The sequence below is a fragment of the Danio aesculapii genome, chromosome 19, assembly GCF_903798145.1.
Source record: "Danio aesculapii chromosome 19, fDanAes4.1, whole genome shotgun sequence".
In the NCBI taxonomy this organism is placed as follows: domain Eukaryota; kingdom Metazoa; phylum Chordata; class Actinopteri; order Cypriniformes; family Danionidae; genus Danio; species Danio aesculapii.
The window spans coordinates 3,010,419-3,036,148 of NC_079453.1; the positions used below are offsets into that span (position 1 = coordinate 3,010,419).

Genomic DNA, 25,730 nt, shown 5'->3' on the forward strand with positions numbered 1-25,730 from the left:
TGCCATTAGACAGTGCTGTTAGCTATATTATATTTTATTCATGTGAATTTTGGTTAAATAAAAAAGTGTATTTAACATTTAATGATTATATTCTTATTATTATATTTATATTTATTAAAAGTTGTCAAGTCATCATTCATATTGTCAAAAAAACAACTAAATGTGCAAAATATTCCTTGAAAATATTTAATTTGGATTATAAAATCGTATCTTTTCCACTCAACACTGAGCTGCTTGCTGTAACTGTTATTTACACGTAATTATTTATACTCCAATATTTTGCAATTCACTTAGTTTTATTTTTGTATGGATTAGACTCTTTGTATACTTAAAAAAATTTATGTTTTAAAAAATATGTCTATATTTTTTATTATTATTACTTTTTTTTAAAAATATTATGTGTCCTTGTGACATTCATTCCTCATTCATTTTTCTTCGGCTTAGTCTCTATTTCAGAGGTTGCCACAGCGGGATGAACCGCCAACTATTCCAGCATATGTTTTATGCAGCGGATGCCCTTCCAGCCACAACCCAGTACTGGGAAACGTCCTTTTAAGAGTGTAACTTTATTTAAATACTAAGTAATAATAATTAATTACATAGAGTTGGAAAGCTGGTTAAACCTAGGTTTAGAATTAGTTGCATGCAATAAGCATAATATAAGTAATTGTAATTATACAGTAAGTAAATTGAACATATTTAACATGCACTTCTTAAAATAAAGAGTTACCAAAGTCGTTTTATCTATTATAGGTCCCCTAGCACTCCCTTGTGGCCCTTTAAAGCCCCCTGGATTGGACCCCAGTTTGAAAACTTCTGCACTTTTTAAAATGTCCTGGAAGGCTTATACATTTACTCATCTGACAGTAGAATCTCTGACAAAGCAGAAAGTCTCCTATTACAGTGACATCTTGTATGCATAAATATAGCACTGTAAAAAGTGATTAGTTACTTTACCTAAAAAGTGAGTAAACCTGTTGCCTTAAAAGAGACACATTGACTTGTAAGTGAGTAAACCCAATGGAACTTAACTGTTAAGTTGACTTAATTTCTTAATTTGCTTAATTTTAAGGGATTGATTAAATGCGAACTCAACCAATTTAAAAACAGGTTTACCCACTTCAAGTTAACTATTGCCTTAAAAGCAACAGCTTTACTCACTTTTAAGGTCAACTATCGCTTTACAAGCAATGTTTTACTTGCTTTTTAATGTAAAGTTAATTAATCACTTTAAAAGCAATGGGTTTACTGACTTTTTAAGTCAACTAGGCGCTTTAAAAGCAACAAATTTACTCACTTCTTTAATGTAAAGTCAACTAATCACTTTAAAAGCAATGGGTTTACTCACTTTTTAATGCAAAGTCAACTATTTGCTTTAAAAGCAACAGGTTTACTCACTTTTTAAGTCAACTATTGCTTTTAAAGCAACAAGTTTACAAATTTTTTAATTTAAAGTCAACTATTCGCATTAAAAGCAACGGGATTACTCAATTTTTTAACGCAAAGTCAACTATTCGCTTTAAAAGCAACAGGTTTACTCACTTTTTTAAACATAAAGTCAACTAATCGCTTTAAAAGCAACAAGTTTACTCAATTTTTAACACAAAATCAACTATTCGCTTTAAAAGCAATGAGTTTACTCACTTTTTAAGTCAACTATTGCTTTTAAAGCAACGGGTTTACTCACTTTTTTACCATAAAGTCAACTAATCACTTTAAAAGCAACAAGTTTACTAACTTTTTAAGTCAACTATTGCTTTAAAAGCAACGTGTTTACTCAATTTTCTTTATGTAAAGTCAACTAATCGCTTTAAAAGCAATAGGTTTACTCACTTTTTAACGTAAAGTCAACTAAACGCTTTAAAAGCAATAGGTTTACTCACTTCTTTAATGTGAAGTCAACTAATCGCTTTAAAAGCAACGGGATTACTCACTTTTTTAAACATAAAGTCAACTAATCGCTGTAAAAGCAATGAGTTTACTCACTTTTTAAGTCAACTATTGCTTTAAAAGCAACGGGTTTACTCACTTTTTTACCATAAAGTCAACTAATCACTTTAAAAGCAACAAGTTTACTAACTTTTTAAGTCAACTATTGCTTTAAAAGCAACGTGTTTACTCAATTTTCTTTATGTAAAGTCAACTAATCGCTTTAAAAGCAATAGGTTTACTCACTTTTTAACGTAAAGTCAACTAAACGCTTTAAAAGCAATAGGTTTACTCACTTCTTTAATGTGAAGTCAACTAATCGCTTTAAAAGCAACGGGATTACTCACTTTTTTAAACATAAAGTCAACTAATCGCTGTAAAAGCAATGAGTTTACTCACTTTTTAAGTCAACTATTGCTTTAAAAGCAACGGGTTTACTCACTTTTTAACATAAAGTCAACTATTCGCTTTAAAAGCAATGAGTTTACTCACTTTTTAAGTCAACTATTGCTTTTAAAGCAACGGGTTTACTCAAATTCTTTATGTAAAGTCAACTAATCGCTTTAATAGCAACTAGTTTACTTAATTTTGTAACAAAGTCCACAAATTGCTTTAAAAGCAACAAGTTTACTCACTTTTTAAGTCAACTATTGCTTTTAAAGCAACGAGTTTACTCAATTTTTTTACGCAAAGTCAACTCTTCGCTTTAAAATCAAGGGGATTACTCAATTTTTAAACACAAAGTCAACTATTCGCTTTAGAAGCATTAGGTTTACTCAGTTTTTTGACATAAAGTCAACTAATCACTTTAAAAGCAACAAGTTTACCTGTATTTTAAGTCAACTATTGCTTTTAAAGCAACAGGTTTACTCAATTTTTTAATGTAAAGTCAACTAATCGCTTTAAAAGCAACAAGTTTACTCACGTTTTAAAGATTTATTTTTGGCATTTTTCCCTTTATTTTACAGGTCAGTAAGTGAAGTGGGAGAGGATCTGGAAAAGTCCACAAGCTGGGATTAGAACTCTGGACACCCGGACTGCCGCACCATAAGTGGACACACTAACCACTGGGCTATCACGCCAACAGTGTTTTATCACTTCAACTAATCGCTTTAAAAGCAACGGGTTTACTAAATTTTTTTTAAGTAAAATCAACTAACCACTGTAAAAGCAATTGGTTTACTCAATTTTTTAAAGTAAAATCAACAAATCAGCTTTAAAGGCAACAGGTTTATTTTGTAGTAACTTTTTACAGACTTTAAGGTATTTTACACTAAATGCAAATGAACTGTGTTTGTGTGCAGGATGCAGTAAAAGCTGGAAGAGTTTTATAAAGTCTCCTGATGTGGTTTATTGTGGTGTTTGACGTCTGATTTCTCCGGCTGGATGCGCGTCTCTTCGCCCACAGTCAGATAATGCGCGCGTCTCATTCTTCTCTGCCCATGTTTTCTGCTCAATTAGTAGCTAGTGAGGCGCTTTTTTCTCGTTTGTCAGCACAAACACCTGCATCCGGACTCGTCCCCCATCAATACTGCGTTATTCCGCAAACCTTCACTTATGCGCTCAGCGAACGGGCGCGCGGATGACAGCGAAATGATACGGTACCGGCGAGATGTGCGCGGGAAATCACAGAGCGCGCGAAACACCCGCGCAGCGCGCCATTTCACAGCAGGTAGCGGCACATAAAGAAGGCAAATTACCAACAGCTGGTTAAGCTTTGTTTAGCTGCTTTCTTTTGTGTTTCCAAGCACTTGGCACTCAAAGTCAAAGACAAACCAGTGGCTGTGGCACACAATCTAGTTACTGCTGTCACAAGACATGGTGCTTCTCAAATGGGGGACAACTTGGGGGCCTCAGTAAAGTTACAAGAGAAAATATTTGACATATTTATCTTTACTAATGTCAGCTGAAATAAAATGTGTACACTCAAAATGATACTTGCGGTTTGTTCAAACTACTCGTTTAAAATGAGCTGAAACAACACAATTGAGTTTTTTTTGCGACAACTTAATTGTTTTATGTTCAATCCACTTAAATTTGTAAAATAATATTAATAATAATAATACTTTAACCTAATTGCTTCATGTTGTGCCAACACAAATCGATTGTGTGGAACCCAGTATGTTTAACAGTGTATTACAGGCATACATTACTAAATTATTAGTCAATTATATCCGCTAAAAATGTTGGTTTAAATGTGGTGCTTTAGTTTTAATTACAGAAATTAACCCAGTGATTGGTTTTGTCCACATTTTGCTCAGAAATAACCCAGCAACCTTTAGAGTGTATCAAATATATTTGATAACACTTTAAAATAATAGTCCAATAATGTTAGCTAACAACAGTACATAGGCTAGTATTCATTCATCTTTGTTCATGAATGAAGTAATGTCATTCCTTGATAGTTTTTGTTAAGTCACAGTGCATTAATAACAAGCACATCTATGGATTTTAGTAAATGTTGAACTATGTTCTTTCTTAGTTTACTTTAGTACTAACTACATTAATTGAGCATAACCTTAAAGTGTTACAAACTACTTTTCTAAATAAAATGCTAAAAAACAAATTCAATTTCATTACTTAAATTGAAATGTGTAACCTAAAATATATAATTATAATAATAAAGTATATCACATTATTACTAGGCCTATTAATATTTTAAATAACAAAACTTCCTTTCTAAATTAAAATGATGAAAAAGATTAAATATGTAAACTAAAATTAGCTTTTTATGTAATAAAATATTGAATTTATGTATTTAAGTATTTCTTAACCAAATTCAAAACTATTTAATATCACTTTTAATAAAATATAAATGAATGAATGAATTAATTAAGTAAAAGAAAACAGGTGTTGACTGGTGTTGAATGGTCTGATTCACAAAATGAAGTAAACTAATACAAATAACTCCAGTTTCTCTTCACCAACTGAGCAGCGTTTTGGCCATTTGCAAACTTGGTGTATTATAAAGTAAATATTTGTGATTCAGAACATAGACACCTTAAAATATCAACAACAAATTATAATTAAAAACACAAATAAAGTATGCCACAATATTTAATTCGAACCAAATAAAGCAGAACTCATTAAAAGTGGAATAATGGCGACCTCTAGAGGCCACTGTGGAGAACTGCAGTTTCTCGGCTCTCAAGGAAATATTTAGTCTTGAGGCTAAAAACAAATCTTGAATAAAATATATAATTATAATAATGAAGTATATCACATTATTACTAGGCCTATTTATATTTTAAATAACAAAACTTCCTTTCTGAATTAAAATGATGAAAAACGTTAAATATGTAAACTGAAATGAGCTTTTTATGTAATAAAATATTGAATTTATGTATTTAAGTATTTCTTAACCCAATTCAAAACTATTTTAACATCATTTTTAATAAAAATAAATGAATGAATGAATTAATTAAGTAAAAGAAAACAGGTGTTGAATGGTCTGATTCACAAAATGAAGTAAACTAATACAAATAACTCCAGTTTCTCTTTACCAACTGAGCAGCGTTTTGGCCATGTGCAAACTTGGTGTATAATAAAGTAAATATTTGTGATTCAGGACATAGACACCTTAAAATGTCAACAACAAAATATAATTAAAAACACAAATAAAGTATGCCACAATATTTAATTCGAACCAAATAAAGCAGAACTCATTAAAAGTGGAATAATGGCGACCTCTAGAGGCCACTATGGAGAACTGCAGTTTCTCGGCTCTCGCAAGCAAATATTTAGTCTTGAGGCTAAAAACAAATCTTGAATAAAATATTTATTCAATCTTGTTATTTTTGTACAAAATATTTCTACAGTTAAATTAGACACTTAGTTTGTTAAAAAAAACGTTTTGCTTAAATTGTTTCTAAAATTAAATTGTCTCATTTTGTGCTGTAGCCTAATGACAATATCATCACACATTAATTAAATAAAGTATATAACAACAAACAGACCGAGGAGAAAGTGTACATTACAGGATTTGTTTCTGTCACACATTTCTTGACGTGCACCTGTCCGTCACGTGAACCGCATGACTGTGACGACACAACGCCAGACTTTCAGTTTACGTGTTTTTATGGGAATGAAAACTCCTGCGTGCTGAAAATGGGATGTTGTTTTTCCTCTCCTAATGAAGACGGCGAGGTAAGAGTCTGTTTTAATGATTAGCATACTTGATTTTGCTTTAATAAAGTTTGTATCTGTTGAAATCTTATGCAAGGTGAGTAAATATAAAAGACGAAAGGATTGACGTTCTTCGTTTTCACAGGGTTTGTCACTTAAAAATCTTAATATTCATATATTAATTATTTCAGTTTATCTGAATGTGATTTTCAAGCTGTTTTACGCCCTGTTGCTTCAGAACACAAGCCTTTCCTCTGTGTAAAGTAGGTCATATGAGACAATGGGGGAAGCAAATATTGAGCAAGTAAACGATTACAGTAAATGAAAAGTATGTGGAGTTATGTTTGAGCGAATGGGTGTTTTGTTCGTGTGTGTGTGTGTGTGTGTGTGTATTCAGTGCATCTGTAGTTCGTGAATTTGTGTCTCATGTAGTTAATTAAGTTATGTATATTTCTCAATGAGTATTATTTTGAGGTTTTAATATCATTTTCTCATCATAGTCAGAACCTTTGCTCCGGACAAGCAGTAAAACACTATCAGAATCTGCAAGACCACTGAGACCCACTACTAATGGTAGGATTTATGGGCTCCACTCAATAGTATATAATAAATATAAAGTCTAAATAATAAATCGGTCTCTGTCTGATATATTTGTCATATTCTGTGTCATTAATGGTCATTGTCATACTTTTACAATGCCCTGTTTTTGTTTCTGGAGAGACTTTAAAGATATTATTTTTAATGTCCTTCAAAACCTGTAGAATTTGTATCTTATTATTTTTTATGTGTTATGTATTGTTGTTGATGTCTCTTTATTGTTATAAACCGATTTATAAGAGGGAAAGTCAACAAGAAAATTTATTAAAAGATAAAAATGAAGAAAGTATGGCGCACTAATTAATTCAAAATGTTGTGTAATTTATAAAATGTTGGTAAATTGTATCTGTTTTTACCATGAAATAGACACTGAAGCGGATATGACAATTAACTATCTATCTGTCTGTCTATCTATCTATCTATCTATCTATCTATCTATCTATCTATCTACCTACCAATCCATCCATCAATCCATTCACCTATTCATCCATCAACCCATCCATCCATCCATCCCTCTACCTATCCATCTACCTATTTATTCATCCACCCACCTACCTATCCATCCATCCATCCATCCACCCACTCACCCATCCAACTTGCCTATCCATCTATCATCCATCTATCCTCCATCTATCCATCCATCCATCCATCCATCCATCTACCCATCCATCCATCCATCCATCCATCCATCCATCTACCTATCCATCCATCCACCCACCTACCTATCCATCCATCCATCCATCCATCCATCCATCTACATATCCATACACCCACCCACCCACCGACCGACCAACCTACCTGTCCATCCATCATCCATCTACCCATCCATCCATTCATTCACCCATCCATCCATCTACCTATCCATCCACCCACCCACCTACCTATCTATCCATCTACCTATCCATGCATCCATCCATCCATCCACCCACCAATCTATTCATACATCTATCCATCTATCCATCCATCCATCCATCCATCCATCCATCCATCCATCCATCCATCCATCCATCCATCCACCCATCTTTCCATTCATCTACCTATCCATCCATTCTTCTATCTATCTATCTATCTATCTATCTATCTATCTATCTATCTATCTATCTATCTATCTATCTATCTATCTATCTATCTATCTATCTATCTATCTGTCTGTCTGTCAGATGTGGTTCAGAAGAAAGGCAGGTATTTGGCTCGTCATGTTGGAATCGATGACCTGGACGAGCGTTTCAGAGATGTCGCTGAGACGTTTAATAAACAGCAGGAGGATTATGAAACAATGAAGGACACACTTGAGAATCTCGCAAACCACTACAAATGTCCACCCGATGTCAGTCTGTCTCAGTGCCTGAAGAAAATCAAGCAGGAACACAGTAAGACCTTCCGACATGTGTCACGGCCTGCAGGGGGCAGAGATGACCACACACACACACACCATATAATGAGCTTGTTCATGCCAGAGAAGCACTTTACTTCTCAAACAGAACAGTTCTTATATTATCAGTCATAAGAAAACAGAGTCTATCTAGGACTAAAATTATATACAGTCAAACCAATTGACACTTTCAACATTTCTCAAATTATCTCAGTTTATTCACTATAGTTTGGAAAATGGTAGTAGAGTACTAGAGCTGTGGTGAAAATTCATTCAGGAAATCGATCCTCCATCTTGAATCGATTCTGGGTTTATTTTTAACAGCAGACAGCGCTCCAAGCTAAATTTTAACAGCAGATGGTGCTCGATAGGCTAGTTTTTAACAGCAGATGTAGATCTAGACTAGTTTTTAACAGCAAATAGTGCTCTAGACTAGTTTTTAACAGCAGACAGAGCTCTAGGCTAATTTTTAACAGCAAGTAGTGCTCTAGGCTAGTTTTTAACAGCAGATGGTGCTCTATAGTCTAGTTATTAACAGCAGATGGTGCTCTAGGCCAATTTTTACCAGCAAATAATACTCTACGGGCTAGTTTTTAACAGCAAAGGGTGCTCTATAGACTAGTTTTTAACAGCAGATGGCGCTCTAGACTAGTTTTTAACAGCAGACGGTGCTCTAGGCTAGTTTTTAACAGCAGATGGCGCTCTAGACTAGTTTTTAACAGCAGACAGTGCTCTAGGCTAGTTTTCAACAGCAGATGGCGCTCTAGATTAGTTTTTAACAGCAGACAGTGCTCTAGTCTAGTTTTTAACAGCAGACGGCGCTCTATAGGCTAATTTTTAACAGCAAATTATGCCCTATAGGCTAGTTTTTAACAGCGGACATGCTCTAGGCCAATTTTTAACAGCAGATGGTGCTCTATAGGCTAGTTTTTAACAGCAGATGGTGCTCTAGACTACTTTTTAACAGCGAATGGCGCTCTATAGGCTAGTTTTTAACAGCAGATTGCGCTCTAGGCCAATTTTTAACAGCAGATGGTGCTCTAAAGGCTAGTTTTTAACAGCAGACATGCTCTAGGCCAATTTTTAACAGCAGATGGTGCTCTATAGGCTAGTTTTTAACAGCAGACATGCTCTAGGCCAATTTTTAACAGCAGATGGTGCTCTATAGCAGTGTTTCCCAACCCTTTTCCTGGAGGCACACCAACAGTACATATTTTGGATGTCTCCCTTATCTGACCCATTAACTTCAGGTTTTGGAGTCTCTTCTTATGTTCTAGTTAGGTGATTCAGGTGTGTTTAATTAGGGAGACATTGAAAATGTGTACTGTTGGTGTGCCTTCAGGAACAGGGTTGGGAAACACTGCTCTATAGGCTAGTTTTTAACAGCAGACATGCTCTAGGCCAATTTTTAACAGCAGATGGCGCTCTATAGGCTAATTTTTAACAGTAAACATGCTCTATAGGCTAGTTTTCAACAGCAGATTGCACTCTATAGGCTAGTTTTTAACAGCAAACATGCTCTAGACTACTTTTTAACAGCAGATGGCGTTCTAGGCTAGTTTTAGCAGCAGATGGCGTTTTAGGCTAGTTTTCCTGGCAAATTTTTAACAGCAAAAAATTATATTTGAAACATTAAAGTGAACACTTTTCTTGCATTTAATATGTTTCATGTGTAGGCTATGTACAATTATTGTTGGTCATTTTATCTGATGTGCCCACCAAAATGGGAAGTCTCGTCTTTGACACATTAATGTGTATTGCATTTTTAAGATATATATTTCTTCATAAGTACAGTCTTTATGTACTCATCAGGGTATGAACTGTGGAAATGTGTCATCAGTCTGTGAAAATTCACTGTAATTAGTCAGTTACTCTTTTCTTTAATAAAAATAGTAATATATAATAATCCGCTGAGTCATAAATGCATGACTCAGCAATGAATTCATCAGCTCTGCTGGACGCTGAATCTGTAATGTCATTTTATGAGTCACATCCTTCTCCATTATTTCCGTCCTCATCGACTATATCTCCATTTTCCCTCATTAGACCTGCAGCACATCAGTCTGGAGGTGAAAGGCTACGACTTCTCTCTGACGGTGCGATCAGACACGGAGATCTCCGGCAAACTGAAGAGGACACAAGAGAGCATCGCGGAGATGAGCAAAGCTGCTAAAGCCGTCATTTCGGTGGCTACGAAACTGCAGGAGATGATGGTCTGGCTCCTGAAGGCGGAGGAAAGCATGATTCAGCAGGTGGAGGCTGCTGAGTCCAGACACCAAGAGCGGAAGAGACTGCTGGACAACCTGAAGAAAAACCTTGTGGAAACTCAGAGAGCTAAAGAACTGAGTCCGAAGTACAGGAAAGAGGCTGGAAATCTTCTGAACGAGGCCGCTGTGCTGTCTGGGATCACACCGTAAAGTGAATGGTTACACTATTGAAAATAAAGGTTGTTTCTAGAGTGGAGGAACTATGATGTCACATTGTAGGCCGATTGGATGTTAGCATTACACTGGTTTCCTTGATTAAAAACCCATTAAATTTTAGGCTTTTAGGATATTGTAAATACTATGTTTTATGTCCCTGCTGAAAAATCAAGCTTAAACCAGCCTAGACTGATTGGCTGGTTTTAGCTGGTTGACCAGCCTGGTTTTAGAGGGGTTTTGGCCATTTCCAGGCTGGTTTTCAGCCATTTCCAGCCTGGTCTTAGCTGGTCAGGCTGGAAAATGACCAGCTAAATCCAGCTAAAACCAGCATGCTAGTCTGGTTTAAGCTAGACATAGCTGGTTTTGGCTGGGCTCCCAGCCTGGCTTGGCTGTTCAAGCTGGTTTTAGCTGGTCATCACCCAGCCTGTCCAGCTAAGACCAGGCTGGAAATGGCTGGAAACCAGCCTGGAAATGGCCAAAACCCCTCTAAAACCAGGCTGGTCGACCAGCTAAAACCAGCTATCAGGGCCTAGGCTAGTTTAAGCTGGATTTTTCAGCAGGGTTGTAGAGTAAAAAGTGAAAGCGTCTCGATTTTGAGTTTACCACAGACCTTATTGATTTACTATTTTAACCACAATGGCGTTCAAAAAAACTCAATTAATCTGAGACGATGGAACTGGTACTGCTAAAATGCTAACTTGCTTCTGGGTTTTTGCATTCAAATTGACATCATAGTTCCTCTACCTACATCTATTAGCATAGATGAAGAACATTTTAATAAACAGTTCACCCAAAAATGAAAAGTACAGGTTATTAACTCACCCCCAGGCCATTAAAGATGTAGATGACTTCAGTAGAGCATTAAAGAAGATGAATGTTTGGTCATTGGTGATCCATATAGTGCAAGAGATTGAAAATAAACACAAAGATCAGATCAATCCACGTGGCTCCTGATGAAACACTGAGGGCTTTAGTAGCAAACAATTGGTCTGTGTGTATCGGAGGCCAGCTAGTAAGTGCTGTGCAGGTAAACCTCACTCCTCTGAACAAAATATTTATTTTGGAAATCTTCAACCAAGTGACCATCTGTTTATTTTTACCTCATAAACCATTGACTTGCATTATACAAATAATTAAGGGCCACGGATTCAGCTAAGAAGCTTCTTTAATGTTATACTGAGGAATAAAATGTCACCTACACCTTCAATGGCCTGAGGGTTGGTAAATTAAACGTTTTTGCGTGAACTATCCTTTTAACATCCATGGAAACTTTATATTCCACAAAAGTTCCTGTTGTCATCCAAAGGCAAAGCGCAGTAACATTTGGTCAGAATCGAGTTAAAGCCTAAAACAGGCTTTGTGCCATCTGTTCGGTCTCGTGATGAAGTTTCAGGGTTCGTTTTTGTCCTGTTGTAGAGAAATTAAACCACTAATCTGCACACAAGATTTTTGACCGGCTGGCAAATAACTTTAAAGAAATAGTTCACCCTAAAATTACTTGAACATTTACTCGCACACTAGCGGTTCTAAACTTTTTGTTGAGCACAAAACTAGATATTCTGAAGAATGATTAAAAAAAGCAGCCATTGACATCCATTTTGCTCCTGCAATATCTGTAAATTAACAATTTTCTGTATTATGTGATGCACGATTGATTAAAATATGACTTATTTATGCTTTTTAATCCTTGATCTTTCCTCCAACAACTTTTATTGACATTCTGAATAGTTTAAAGTCAAACATTGTTTAGTTTTGTGTTGTAAATTATAAAACAATAACCTAAAAATAAACTGCCAGTAATTTTCATGTTATTTTACAGACTTAATTCTCTATATATTATACATTATAATGTTTCAACATTAGTAATAGTCATTTTGATCAAATGCAGAGTTGAATTTTCATCATAAAAAGTCAACAGAGCAGAGATCGACATCCTATAATACAAGCCACAATCGTAAATAAACAGAAATAAATGTAAATTATGCAATGCAGAACCGGTTAATTAACTGATATTTATTGACAGCACACTATGGAAGTCAATGGCTGTTTTTCCCTGCATTCTTCAGTATGTCTTCCTTTGTGTTCAGCAGAAGAAACTGATGAGTAAATGGTGATGATAAATGACATTTGTGTGTGAACTATCTCTTTTAAAGCATTATACTCAGTGTTTGAGAAATTACTGCGCTTCACTTTAAGGCTAGTATAGTAGAGAAAACTATTCAGTAGCATCATTGTGAAACCCTGTTTTTGGCTCTTCCTGACACCTTTATTTTTAAGAGTGTAAATAAATGAAGAAGAGATTTATTTATCTCTAAAGAAGGGAATTTCTGTGTTGCATCAGCAAATTAAATGTGTGTATATATATATATATATATATATATATATATATATATATATATATATATATATATATATATATATATATAACGTCTGCTAAATGACTACATGTAAATGTAAATATATATATATATATATATATATATATATATATATATATATATATATATATATATATATATATATAAAACGTCTGCTAAATGACTACATGTAAATGTAAATATATATATATATATATATATATATATATATATATATATATATATATATATATATATATATATATATATATATATATATAAAAAATAAAAACCAAAATAATATAACATATATAAAATAATAAAATATATATAATGTAATATATATTATATAATGCAATATAAAAATACCATATTTCAGTACACACCTGATTAAGAACAGTATAGTGCAGATAGCATAATAAAAATATTGTCTAAAATAGGTAATGAAGGGCTACTATAAGCTTTGTTTGTTATTGAAAGTTATTAAAGATCAAAAGTTGAAATATGACATATTTTGGACGTTTGTAACTTTAGCGTTTTGATTAAAATCAAGTCAGCAAATACTTTAACATTTTAAATAAATGTACAGAATAATAAAAATAAAGGGAAGTCATGGTATTTTCTTACGAGTATTTTAAGCTTATTTTATTCTCCATATCTTTTAAACTCCATAATAAGCTGAAAATGTAAATTTTTGGTTGTATAAAAATCTGTATGAAGGAAAACAACATTGAAAACTGTATTTGTAGCATATTCTTGCACTTTTGTATTTGTAATCTTATTTTGATAGTATGATTAAACTCTCATTAATTGTTGTTTCATTGCTTAAATTGTATTTCATCGTTTGGTTGCACTCTTTAAATAAAAGAGGAATTATTAAAACTTCTATATGACTATCAGCATAAATTAATCCACCATTGTTTATTCATATATATAATATTATAATGTTATCAGGGTTTAAACGCTAAGGATTTTTTTTCTACTGGCCCGATTGGGCCAACGGTTCAGATTTTTAATTACCCTGCCAATATATTCACTAGTCCCACCAAAAAACAGAGGAAAAGTTAATTGAGCTATTTCTTAGCCACATAAATATTGTGTCAGAAATGTGTTTGTATCTAGAATTTAAACATTTTTAAGATGTTAATAAATGTATAATAAGCAAATCGCCGCGCTGCACCCATGTAAATGTCTGCTTCCAAGACATTCTTTTAGCCTCATAATTTGATGTTGCCGTCACTTCGCTGTACTGGTTTTTACCAGGTTACAAAACAACAATATGCTCACAACAGGAAATCAGATAAGAGGAACCGTGTTTACGACATCACAGACAAGGTAACATTTAAACGCTTAAAGCACAAACTGTTTCTCGATTCTCATATGCAATTGACAAATAGCACAGATCGGGCCAGTAACAATCCTGTCTACTGTCCCGAGCTGTCTACTGTCTACTGGGCTTTCTTATTGTTGAGCCCTGGTTATATACCACAGCTTTTGTTCATAGTTTTATTATTTGTTCTTTTTTTTATTTTTCAATTAATTTTTAAAGTTTTTCTATAGTTGTATTATTATTTATTTATATTTATGTAATTTTATACATTCCTGTTTACTCAGATTTAATTATTTTAGCCTTTCAAGTTAAACTACAAAAAGAGATTAAAATATTTAAAATTAATATTTTTATACCTTATTTTGGCTTTAAAATTATAAAATTTAATTTTAATTAAATTTACTTATACTTTAGGCGGCACAATAGCCTAGTGGGTAGCACTTCAGGGCATCCTGAGTTCGAATCCTGGCTCAAGGACGTTTCCTGACCCTACCATCTCTCTCTCTCTCCCACTTCGCTTCCGGTCTGACTACTTTCCTATCTAATAAAAGTAAATAGGCCAAAATAAATCTTAAAAAAAATTATTATACTATAATATTTTTATGTTTGTATGTCAAAGTAACTATTTGGAGGGGTTTTAGTTTACATTTCCCAAGTCAAATCCAGTTTAAAGTTATAAAAGTTCAACAAATGTGGATCAGAATTCAGTTTAAGTGCTGCTATTATACTTATCCTTGATAATTATTGTAAATATACGCGTATGTACTGCTATTTATGACATAAACCAACAAGTACACAACAGTATCTCCGTAATATTCCTGGTAAATGGGATGCAACGCTATTTTTAATTATTTTTAACGCACAAATTCGCAATTTGAGAGAATTATTCGCGTTTATTTTAATTATTTAACATTTTAATTTTACTTTCTACGTTTGTAATCTAACTCAAGACACAAAGCATGTCAATCCCGTTATGAATTACGCATGATGACATTACTGAATATATTTAACACTAGTTACAACAGACGCACTCTACCTCGCTAGTGGAAACCGTGTAGCTCCGCCCTCGCGATCTCTCCATTGGCTGCTATTTGTGGACGCGCCGTTGGGTTTTATATCCTCTTACGCCATTGGCTCGTGCCACGGTCAATCAGAAATCCTAACTCGCTCCATGTTAGACTGAAGTGTGTGAAAGTACTGGCCAGTGACTCTCGTGTGTTCAGTCATTTCAGCGCGTAAATGGATTAACCGGGACATAAACGTGTCGAACGGGAGCGAGGCTGTTTAAAGAGCATGATAAGTGAGTATATGTTTAAAAACAGCCTTTATTTCAGCTCTAAATGTGTGTCTCGTGTACATGTACCGATGGCGCGGCGATTCTTCTCATGTGTTTGACTAAACAAACTCAGCCTATGATAATAAAAAGCCCCTCATATGTATTTTAAACTCGTTCGTGTGTGTCCTTTGCAAACTTCATACGTGAAAGCACACGTGTTGGAGAACACACACTGTGTTTGCTGTTTTAAGCAGTTGACATCGCAGTTGTGCGCGAGCTGTCATTGCTGAAGTGTGTGTGTGTGTGTGTGTGGATGTAACGTAACGTACATTTGTGTGTATGAGCATATGTGCTTTGTATGGGTATGCCGTGTGTTTACACACACATGCTGGTTTGTATTTGCGTACTTGTATTGGTTTAACTGTGTATGAATATTTTTGAGTCATGTATGAGTGCTTATTAGTGTGTTCACATGCATTGTTTTCTATTTTAAATGCTTGGGTATGTGTGTATGCATGCATGTAAACGAATAATGCAGCTTAATATAAACGAAATAGCATACGAATCCTATTTTAGACTCATTTATGATATTAGTTTTCACAGTATTAATTGGCTTGTCATGCAGTAAGCTATATATAGATCTCTTATATTTTATGATGGGGTCTATTATGTAAAAAATTGTCTTTTTTGGAGTTTAAGGCATTTAAAATCTATTTTATTCTAGTATTTTGACTTTCTCCTTTATAATATAATTTCAGAAAAGTATTCTTTGCCAATTCTAAATCAAATTAGCAGCCAATGACTATCAAAGCACAACATTGTTTACATTCAATTAAATAGTGCTAATGTTGTTTTGAGGTTTGCATGTGATTTCAGACTGAATATTCAAAGTAGTGTGGTTAAAAAATATAGGAACCATGTCACAAGTTGTCACTTTATGCTTATAATAGTATAATCAATCTGAATTAGCCTTTTTAAGTTCTGCTTTAGTGTATTATTGAACGCCAAAGTCTGAATGTGTGAATATAAATCCAACTTTACATCAATTACTAATAATGTAACTTAATTTAAACTAAATGTCTTGCAAATGATATTTTAGACTCATTTATTATATCAGTTTTTCACAGTATTATTTGGGTTGTGTATATATAGAATATAGAGATCTCTTTCATATTTTATGATGGGGTCTATTAGATAAAAAATGATCTTTTTGGGTGTTTAAGGCGTTTAAAATCTATTGGGGTGAAGTTGGTTTTATATTTGCACATTTTGACTTTCACCGTCTATATATAATTTCAGAAAAGTTAGTTGGAAGTTCTAAATAGGGAAATCATATTAGCAGCCAATGACTATCAAAGCACAGTAATGTTCACGTTGAATTAAATAGTGCTAATGTTGTTTACTTGCATGTTATTTCAGACTGAATATTCAAAGTAGTGTGGTAAAACATATAGGAACCATGTCAGAAGTTGTAACTTTGTGCTCATAATAGTATAATTAATCTGAATTAGCCTTTTTTAAATCTGCTTTAGTGCATTATTGAATGCCAAAGTCTGAATGTGTGAATATAAAACAATTTAAAATCTATTTGGGTGACGTTGGTTTTAAATTTGCACCTTTTGACTTTCTCCTCAATATATTTTCAGAAAAGTATTCTTGGCAAATCCTTAATAGGGAAATCTTATTAGCAGCCAATGACTATGAAAGTACAACATTGTTCACGGTCAGTTAAATGATTTTGTTTAGTTGCATGGGATTTCAGACCGAATATTCAAAATACCATGGTAAGAAATATAGGAACCATGTCACAAGTTGTCACTTTCTGCTTATAATAGTATAGTTAATCTGAATTAGCCTTTTTTAAATCTGCTTTAGTGTATTATTAAATGCCAAAGTCTGAATGTGTGAATATAAAACCAACTTTACCTCAATTAAAACACAATTTTTTGATTTACTGTTTAAAATGGGCATGGGCCAGTATAAGATTCTGACGGTATGATAAAAATATCACGGTTTCAAGGTATTGTGATTAGGCATGGGCCGGTATAAGATTCTGACGGTATGATAACCTTGGTTAAAAATATCACAGTTTCAAGGTATTGTGATTACTGCTCCACAATATTTTCTTTTTAAATGTCTGGGTAAAAAACAAAACTTTTTCCCCTTTAAACACAAAATATTTTATTTTGTGAAAGATTTCAAATATTTTGGAGCAGTAAACATGTCAGGCTGAATAATTTAAAACAGCATCTTTGGATAGTTTTTTTTGCTGGGGATATTGCTGTCCTAATAAACAAACAAAAAAATGTAAATAAAAAATCTTACACATACCTTAGGAACGCTATTACTGAAAATTTTGGCGGTTTTAAAACCTTGACTTTTCCAAATCGCGGTATACCTTGCAAACGCTTATCGTCCCATGCCTAATTGTGATTACTGCTCTAAAATATATTCTTTTTGGGGGTCTTGGTAAAAAAGCAAAAACTTTTTTCCCTTCTGAACACAATATGTTTTATTTTGAGAAACAGATTTCTTTACAATTTAAAGCAGCATTTTTGGATAATTTTTCTGCGGGAGATACTGTTGTTCTAAAATACAAAAAAAAAATCCTTGACTTTTCCAAACCGTGGTATACCTTGTTCCATGCCTTATACCGGTGTTCCATGCCTTATACCGGTGTTCCATGCCTTATACCGGTGTTCCATGCCTTATACCGGTGTTCCATGCCTTATACCGGTGTTCCATGCCTTATACCGGTGTTCCATGCCTTATACCGGTGTTCCATGCCTTATACCGGTGTTCCATGCCTTATAGCGGTGTTCCATGCCTTATAGCGGTGTTCCATGCCTTATAGCGGTGTCCCATGCCTTATAGCGGTGTCCCATGCCTTATAGCGGTGTCCCATGCCTTATAGCGGTGTCCCATGCCTTATAGCGGTGTCCCATGCCTTATAGCGGTGTCCCATGCCTTATACCGGTGTCCCATGCCTTATACCGGTGTTCCATGCCTTATACCGGTGTTCCATGCCTTATACCGGTGTTCCATGCCTTATACCGGTGTTCCATGCCTTATACCGGTGTTCCATGCCTTATACCGGTGTTCCATGCCTTATAAAGGTGTTCCATGCCTTATACCGGTGTTCCATGCCTTATAAAGGTGTTCCATGCCTTATACCGGTGTTCCATGCCTTATAAAGGTGTTCCATGCCTTATACCGGTGTTCCATGCCTTATAACGGTGTTCCATGCCTTATACCGGTGTTCCATGCCTTATAAAGGTGTTCCATGCCTTATACCGGTGTTCCATGCCTTATAAAGGTGTTCCATGCCTTATAAAGGTGTTCCATGCCTTATAAAGGTGTTCCATGCCTTATACCGGTGTTCCATGCCTTATACCGGTGTTCCATGCCTTATAAAGGTGTTCCATGCCTTATACCGGTGTTCCATGCCTTATACCGGTGGTCCATGCCTTATACCGGTGTTCCATGCCTTTATAAAGGTGTTCCATGCCTTATACCGGTGTTCCATGCCTTATACCGGTGTTCCATGCCTTATACCGGTGTTCCATGCCTTATAGCGGTGTCCCTTGCCTTATAGCGGTGTTCCATGCCTTATAGCGGTGTTCCATGCCTTATAGCGGTGTTCCATGCCTTATAGCGGTGTTCCATGCCTTATAGCGGTGTTCCATGCCTTATAGCGGTGTTCCATGCCTTATAGCGGTGTTCCATGCCTTATAGCGGTGTTCCATGCCTTATAGCGGTGTTCCATGCCTTATAGCGGTGTTCCATGCCTTATAGCGGTGTTCCATGCCTTATACCGGTGTTCCATGCCTTATAGCGGTGTTCCATGCCTTATAGCGGTGTTCCATGCCTTATAGCGGTGTTCCATGCCTTATAGCGGTGTTCCATGCCTTATAGCGGTGTTCCATGCCTTATACCGGTGTTCCATGCCTTATACCGGTGTTCCATGCCTTATAGCGGTGTTCCATGCCTTATAGCGGTGTTCCATGCCTTATAGCGGTGTCCCATGCCTTATAGCGGTGTCCCATGCCTTATAGCGGTGTCCCATGCCTTATAGCGGTGTCCCATGCCTTATAGCGGTGTCCCATGCCTTATAGCGGTGTCCCATGCCTTATAGCGGTGTCCCATGCCTTATACCGGTGTCCCATGCCTTATACCGGTGTTCCATGCCTTATACCGGTGTTCCATGCCTTATACTGGTGTTCCATGCCTTATACCGGTGTTCCATGCCTTATAAAGGTGTTCCATGCCTTATACCGGTGTTCCATGCCTTATAAAGGTGTTCCATGCCTTATACCGGTGTTCCATGCCTTATAAAGGTGTTCCATGCCTTATACCGGTGTTCCATGCCTTATAAAGGTGTTCCATGCCTTATACCGGTGTTCCATGCCTTATAAAGGTGTTCCATGCCTTATACCGGTGTTCCATGCCTTATAAAGGTGTTCCATGCCTTATAAAGGTGTTCCATGCCTTATAAAGGTGTTCCATGCCTTATACCGGTGTTCCATGCCTTATACCGGTGTTCCATGCCTTATAAAGGTGTTCCATGCCTTATACCGGTGTTCCATGCCTTATACCGGTGGTCCATGCCTTATACCGGTGTTCCATGCCTTATAAAGGTGTTCCATGCCTTATACCGGTGTTCCATGCCTTATACCGGTGTTCCATGCCTTATACCGGTGTTCCATGCCTTATAGCGGTGTCCCTTGCCTTATAGCGGTGTTCCATGCCTTATAGCGGTGTTCCATGCCTTATAGCGGTGTTCCATGCCTTATAGCGGTGTTCCATGCCTTATAGCGGTCCCATGCCTTATAGCGGTGTTCCATGCCTTATAGCGGTGTTCCATGCCTTATAGCGGTGTTCCATGCCTTATACCGGTGTTCCATGCCTTATAGCGGTGTTCCATGCCTTATAGCGGTGTTCCATGCCTAGTGTATTATTGGGCTGCACAATAAATCGTTTCAGCATCGATATCGCAATGTGTGCATTTGCAATAGTCACATCGCAGCATCTGCAATGTGGAGTTTCATTATTATTGTTGATAAGCAAAGAAGAATGTACTGTGTTTACATTACATTTGGTTATTCAATAATAGGGGCTGGACAAAATAGCAATATGCATGAGGTGGTGCTTCTCATATGGCAGATTGAACATGTATCAATGTTGCAATTCTAAGAAATATATGTGCTGTTAATAAAAGAAATGCATCTTATAAGTTTTTCCCTCTTCGTTTACAAATACCATGATATGTTGTGGATCGTTTTCTTGTGATATCGCTAATATCGTAATCTATCATTATCGAGGGCAAAATATGATAATATCGTATCGTATCGTATAACTGTACCTGAATATCTGACTGCTTATTACACTTTTATCTTTGCTCTATCTTATTTATTTATTGTTGCAATTTCTTTGATTCACTTCTCTACAAGATTATTGCAATCAAAGTTAATGATATTATTCCAAATAGAGCTATTTAAGTCATTCGAAATTGTATTCATATCGCAATATAAATCGAAGCAAAATAAAATATCGAGCAGCCCTAGTTTATATTCTACATTAATGCATGTGAGATTTGTTTTTTAGAGTGTTTGTGCATCTTAAAGGGGGATTTTCACCAAGAAATGAGAATTCAAGATTGTTAATATTACCGCCACACCACTCTTTCAACCCAAAATATCCAGATTTAGTTACGAGTGTCAGCAAATGAGCAGCAAGAGAGTTGTGAGAGCTGTCTCTTTAAGATGTGTAATATGAGTTCAGTCACAAGGTTTGCTTTCCTTCCTGTCACTGCAGGACAGATGATCAGCCTGTTTTTTTTTTAGGGAACGAGATTATGAAAGGAAACGACCTCTATCATATGAGAGAAAGCCACTGGTGAAGCGATAAGCGGCGTGCGCAGTGAGGCCTGGTCTGTTTGCATAAAATCACAGTGGTGTCGCTTCATTATCTGACAGCTGATTACACGCATGCAGATGTGGCTGGTGTTCTTCTGGCACGTGAAAACACAGCTGCGCTAATGTGCGCCGCTGTCATTATGGCATGTTCTGTGAGCTCATTGGAGCAGATGTGAGGGGATCAACATCGGTCATAGTTTCTATCACAGTTTCAGCCACGACCACAGTCTGTTTATATGAATTAAACACAGAAATGGTGAGCTGATATTGCTTTTGCATTACTGGACTGGTCAAATTTACCAGGTTAGTCATTGTTAAAGTCTCCTGTGATAATTAAAAGACATTTTTTAAGAAGTTATTATCGGTATGTTAGTGTTAAGTATGTCTAGGATGGTGTGTTATAAAATTCGCATTTAGAAGATATAAACCAGTGTTTCCCAACCATGTTCACACCAACTACATATTTTGGAGGTCTTCCCTATCTGAACCATTCATTTGAGGTTTTTCGAGTCTCTTCTAATGTTCTGATGGTCTGATTCAGGTGTGTTTGAATAGGAAGAGGTTGAAAATGTACTTTTGGTGTGCCTTGGGAAACAGGGTTGGGAAACACTCATATAAACATCCAAAGCTTGCAGTCTTCACTTCTACCTAAATGGATCAGCAGTTTTTTTGACATCACTTCATACTTCAGTCTCTCATCAAATCTTCTGACCAATGCTCTATAGGATCTGTCACACCCCGCCCCCTTCAAGACGCTTCTCATTTAGTTTTCATTTGATGCACTCGATGCACTGGCAGAGCTGTAATTAAAAATGAAACCTTATTGGCTGTTTTATTTAATATTTAATTAATATCTCTTTGTGTTTCAGTTGAGAGTGTGGTAAATATCGAATAAAAAAAAAGCACATTTCACAGCACTTAATGGGACTTTTAAGTTGCTGAGAGACTGAGTTGAGGGCGTTTCACTGCAAGTAAACTAGATATCTACGATCTGAATGAATCTCTTTTTGTTTTCAGTGTTCTGTCTGTGAAAAAGAGTGTTTTATTTGTCTAATTGGTGGCTGTAATGTTGGTTCGATAATAGGGTTGTCAGGATACTGGAATTCGGTATAAATCGATATTGCAATTTTAAAAACGTCCATTTCCTGCTAACATTTGAGCGATGTTGAGCGCGTTCTTAAACAGCGCTGATTTGCCATTGTGCTCACGTGCTCAACAGAAATGACTGTGATTAGCCGTGAAGGTCATCAGTTCACCGAACTCACCGCTGTTTACTGAGTGTAAACACAGATACAGGGACACTGGAGCGTTTCAAAGCTATAAAGATCAGCTGGTTTGTCTATAAGCTGACATACGAGCGATCCGCTGATGAATCACGACTTTAAAACGCTCCAGTGTCCCTGTATCTGTGGTTACTCAGTAAACGGCGGTGAGTTCAGTGAACTGATGACCTTCACGGCCAATCACAGTAATTTCTGTTGAGCATGTGAACACAATGGCAAATCAGCAGGGTTTAAGAACGTGCTCAAATGTTAGCGGGAAATGGACGTTTTTAAAATTTCAGTATTGATAGGGACCGAATTCCAGTATCGTGACAACCCTATTAGATAAAGACTTGGTTGATTAAAATATCCAAAAACCACTAGAACAGTGTTGTGTGTGTGTGTGTGTATGTATATATATATATATATATATATATATATATATATATATATATATATATATATATATATATATATATATATATATATATATATATATATATATATATATATATATATATATATATATATATATATATATATATATATTTTTTTTTTTTTTTATTTATTTATTTATTTATTTATTTATTTATTTATTTATTTATTTATTTATTTATTTATTTTTATTCTTTGTTAGGTTCATCTTAGGTTAGACAATAAAATATACATCATATAGATATACACACTGATACAATTCACCAAACAAAACATTATCAGGAAAACATAATTATACCACAAGTATATAAATAAAAGGTAAAATACCTCATGTACACGCAAAGATATACAAACAGTAGATAACAAAAATAGGAATAATGAAACAAACTAACAAAAGAATAAATAATACAAAGAAAAGGAAGGAAATAAGGCAATTAAGATATAGCTGTCTCCTTAAAAAATGTAGAAAAGGGCTCCAGACTATGTGGAACTGTTCTGGCTTTTGTTTTATTGCGAACCGAATCTTTTCCATCTGAAGAGCATGTAAGAGATCCAAAACCTATTGCCGATAAGAAGGGGGAGCTGCTGACTTCCAATTCAAGTGTTGAATATTTTGATAATTTTTATGTACTTAAATTATCCCAAAGGTTTCAAAGAATGTTCAAATCCAGAGAAATAAATTTTTAACCAGTCAGATGGAGCGTGTGCTGTGTGTTCATGCTAATAATGTCACATACGACCTCGATTTCCAGTTTGGTTTTATAGAAAACAGTGAAGCAGCAAAGATGCTATCTATCTATCTATCTATCTATCTATCTATCTATCTATCTATCTATCTATCTATCTATCTATCTCTATCTCTATCTCTATCTCTATCTCTATCTCTATCTCTATCTCTATCTCTCTCTCTCTCTCTCTCTCTCTCTCTCTCTCTCTCTCTCTCTCTCTCTCTCTCTCTCTCTCTCACTCTCACTCTCACTCTCACTCTCACTCTCACTCTCACTCTCACTCTCACTCTCACTCTCACATCTCTATCTCTATCTCTCTATCTCTCTATATCTCTATATCTCTATCTCTCTCTACCTACATACATACAAAATATAATGTAGGGTTGTCAGAAGTTTCGAATTTGGTACCAATCATTACCGAAAGTTTAAAAACGTCCATTTCCTGCAAGAATTTGAGCACTGTTGAACACATTCTGCAAGCTGATTGGCCATTGTGTTCAAAGCCACATCAGTCAGCTAGTGTATGAGCTGACATACGAGTGATCAACTGATGGATCAACTGGTTTTGAAACTCCAGTGTCTGTGTATTTGTGTTTGCACTTGGTAAAGAGTGGTTAACCGATGACCTTCATGGCCAATCACAGTCATATCTCTGAACATTATGTCCAATCAATGGTGTTTCAGTACACACGCCACAGCATTCATATACTAGCTGGAAATGGACGTTTTGAAAATTTCAAGACTAATTCAACCAACCGTAATATGGTGTGTGTTTTATTATACTATTTTAGACTTTTAATTACCAGGGTTAATTGTAAATTAGCCTTTTTTTTTATCCCAGCCAAACTAAAAGAAGTTGAAGACTTCTTTTATGAAGACTTTCTTCATGACAAATCTAATAGGAAACTCTTTAAAAATATTCTTTGCTCTGTTAAACATCACAAGAATTAAAAATTCACAGGACGTATAATACTTTTGTCTTCAAATGTTTATTTCTGTCACAATTTCTTCAAGCATCGCTTTCGATTTCTTCATCTGATATTTGACATTCTGCACACAGACTGGATTTAACAATTTCTGTCACATATGGAGCAATCATAGAGCCTTATTGTTGTTTAGTTGTAATATTTAAAGTTTTTTCCTAGTCAGTTTTTGTGGTGTTAGCGTCAAAATAAATGATTCTTACTTGATATTTGTTTCATCTATTCCACTATAAGTGGCTGTCCAGAATAAGCTGTATTGGTCCAAACTTACGCTGATGATAAAAATATCGTCAAGCACATAGCGGTGGGCGGTACACCGGTGTCATAGTCATCACCGGTGTGACATTGCGCCACGACATGGATTTTCTAATACCGTCAATACCGTAATAAATCAATTATGCGCCTTGAACGGCTGCATTTACATCAATAATAGCTAATTCTGAATAATAAGGCATTCAATTTTCTTCAAACGTTCAGTTGTGGTCTGAATACATGTCCTTATACTACAGGGCTCGAAATTGCAACCATTTTGGTCGCATGAGCGCCCGAAATGTAATCTATGCGCCCTCATAATATATTTGGGAGCATTTGTGTGTCTGAATATAATGGTTGTAGTGCAATCTGATTTGATTTTCTCTAAAAACTTGCTGAATCGCTCTACCCTGCTGCTGTATTGGTTCATATTAGCTGTCAGTCACTCAACGCTTCCCGCTGTCAGATAACAGGGAGCTTTTGTTACTGCAGGAAATGCAAACGGCTGAAGAGTGAAAAGTGCACAGGTTTGCAAACCTCACCTAAAGTTATAATAATAATAATGGTGCAGATGACAGCGATCATAACATGAGGTAAATGTTGATCCGCCAGCTGAGATCAATCGTGTGTTTTCGGAGAAGGTGCCCGAATCTCGATGCGTTGCATTCACCGCGTGTTCAGCGCAAATGTCCGCTAAATATAAAATCTAACACTGTACACATCATCGCCAAAGAAACTCACCTTTA

The 25,730-nt window shown here is 35.5% G+C and overlaps 2 protein-coding genes across 3 annotated transcripts in view; both read left to right on the forward strand.

Moving 5' to 3' along the window:
* The first annotated feature begins 5,978 nt into the window (after nucleotides 1–5,978).
* On the forward strand, nucleotides 5,979–12,796 carry si:ch73-345f18.3 (uncharacterized). The gene is made up of 4 exons (XM_056479868.1): nucleotides 5,979–6,075; nucleotides 6,555–6,627; nucleotides 7,812–8,021; nucleotides 10,070–12,796. The coding sequence occupies exons 1-4, from the start codon at nucleotides 6,037–6,039 to the stop codon at nucleotides 10,438–10,440; spliced, it is 693 nt and encodes a 230-aa protein (XP_056335843.1). The 5' UTR covers nucleotides 5,979–6,036; the 3' UTR covers nucleotides 10,441–12,796.
* Nucleotides 12,797–15,290: 2,494 nt separating this feature from the next.
* Nucleotides 15,291–25,730, forward strand: part of hycc1 (hyccin PI4KA lipid kinase complex subunit 1) — an 81,946-nt gene continuing 71,506 nt past the window's right edge. For both annotated transcript variants that reach the window (XR_008839437.1, XM_056479301.1), the window contains exon 1: nucleotides 15,291–15,433. The gene's annotated coding sequence lies outside the window, so the exon portion shown is untranslated. The remainder of the gene's footprint in view (nucleotides 15,434–25,730) is intronic.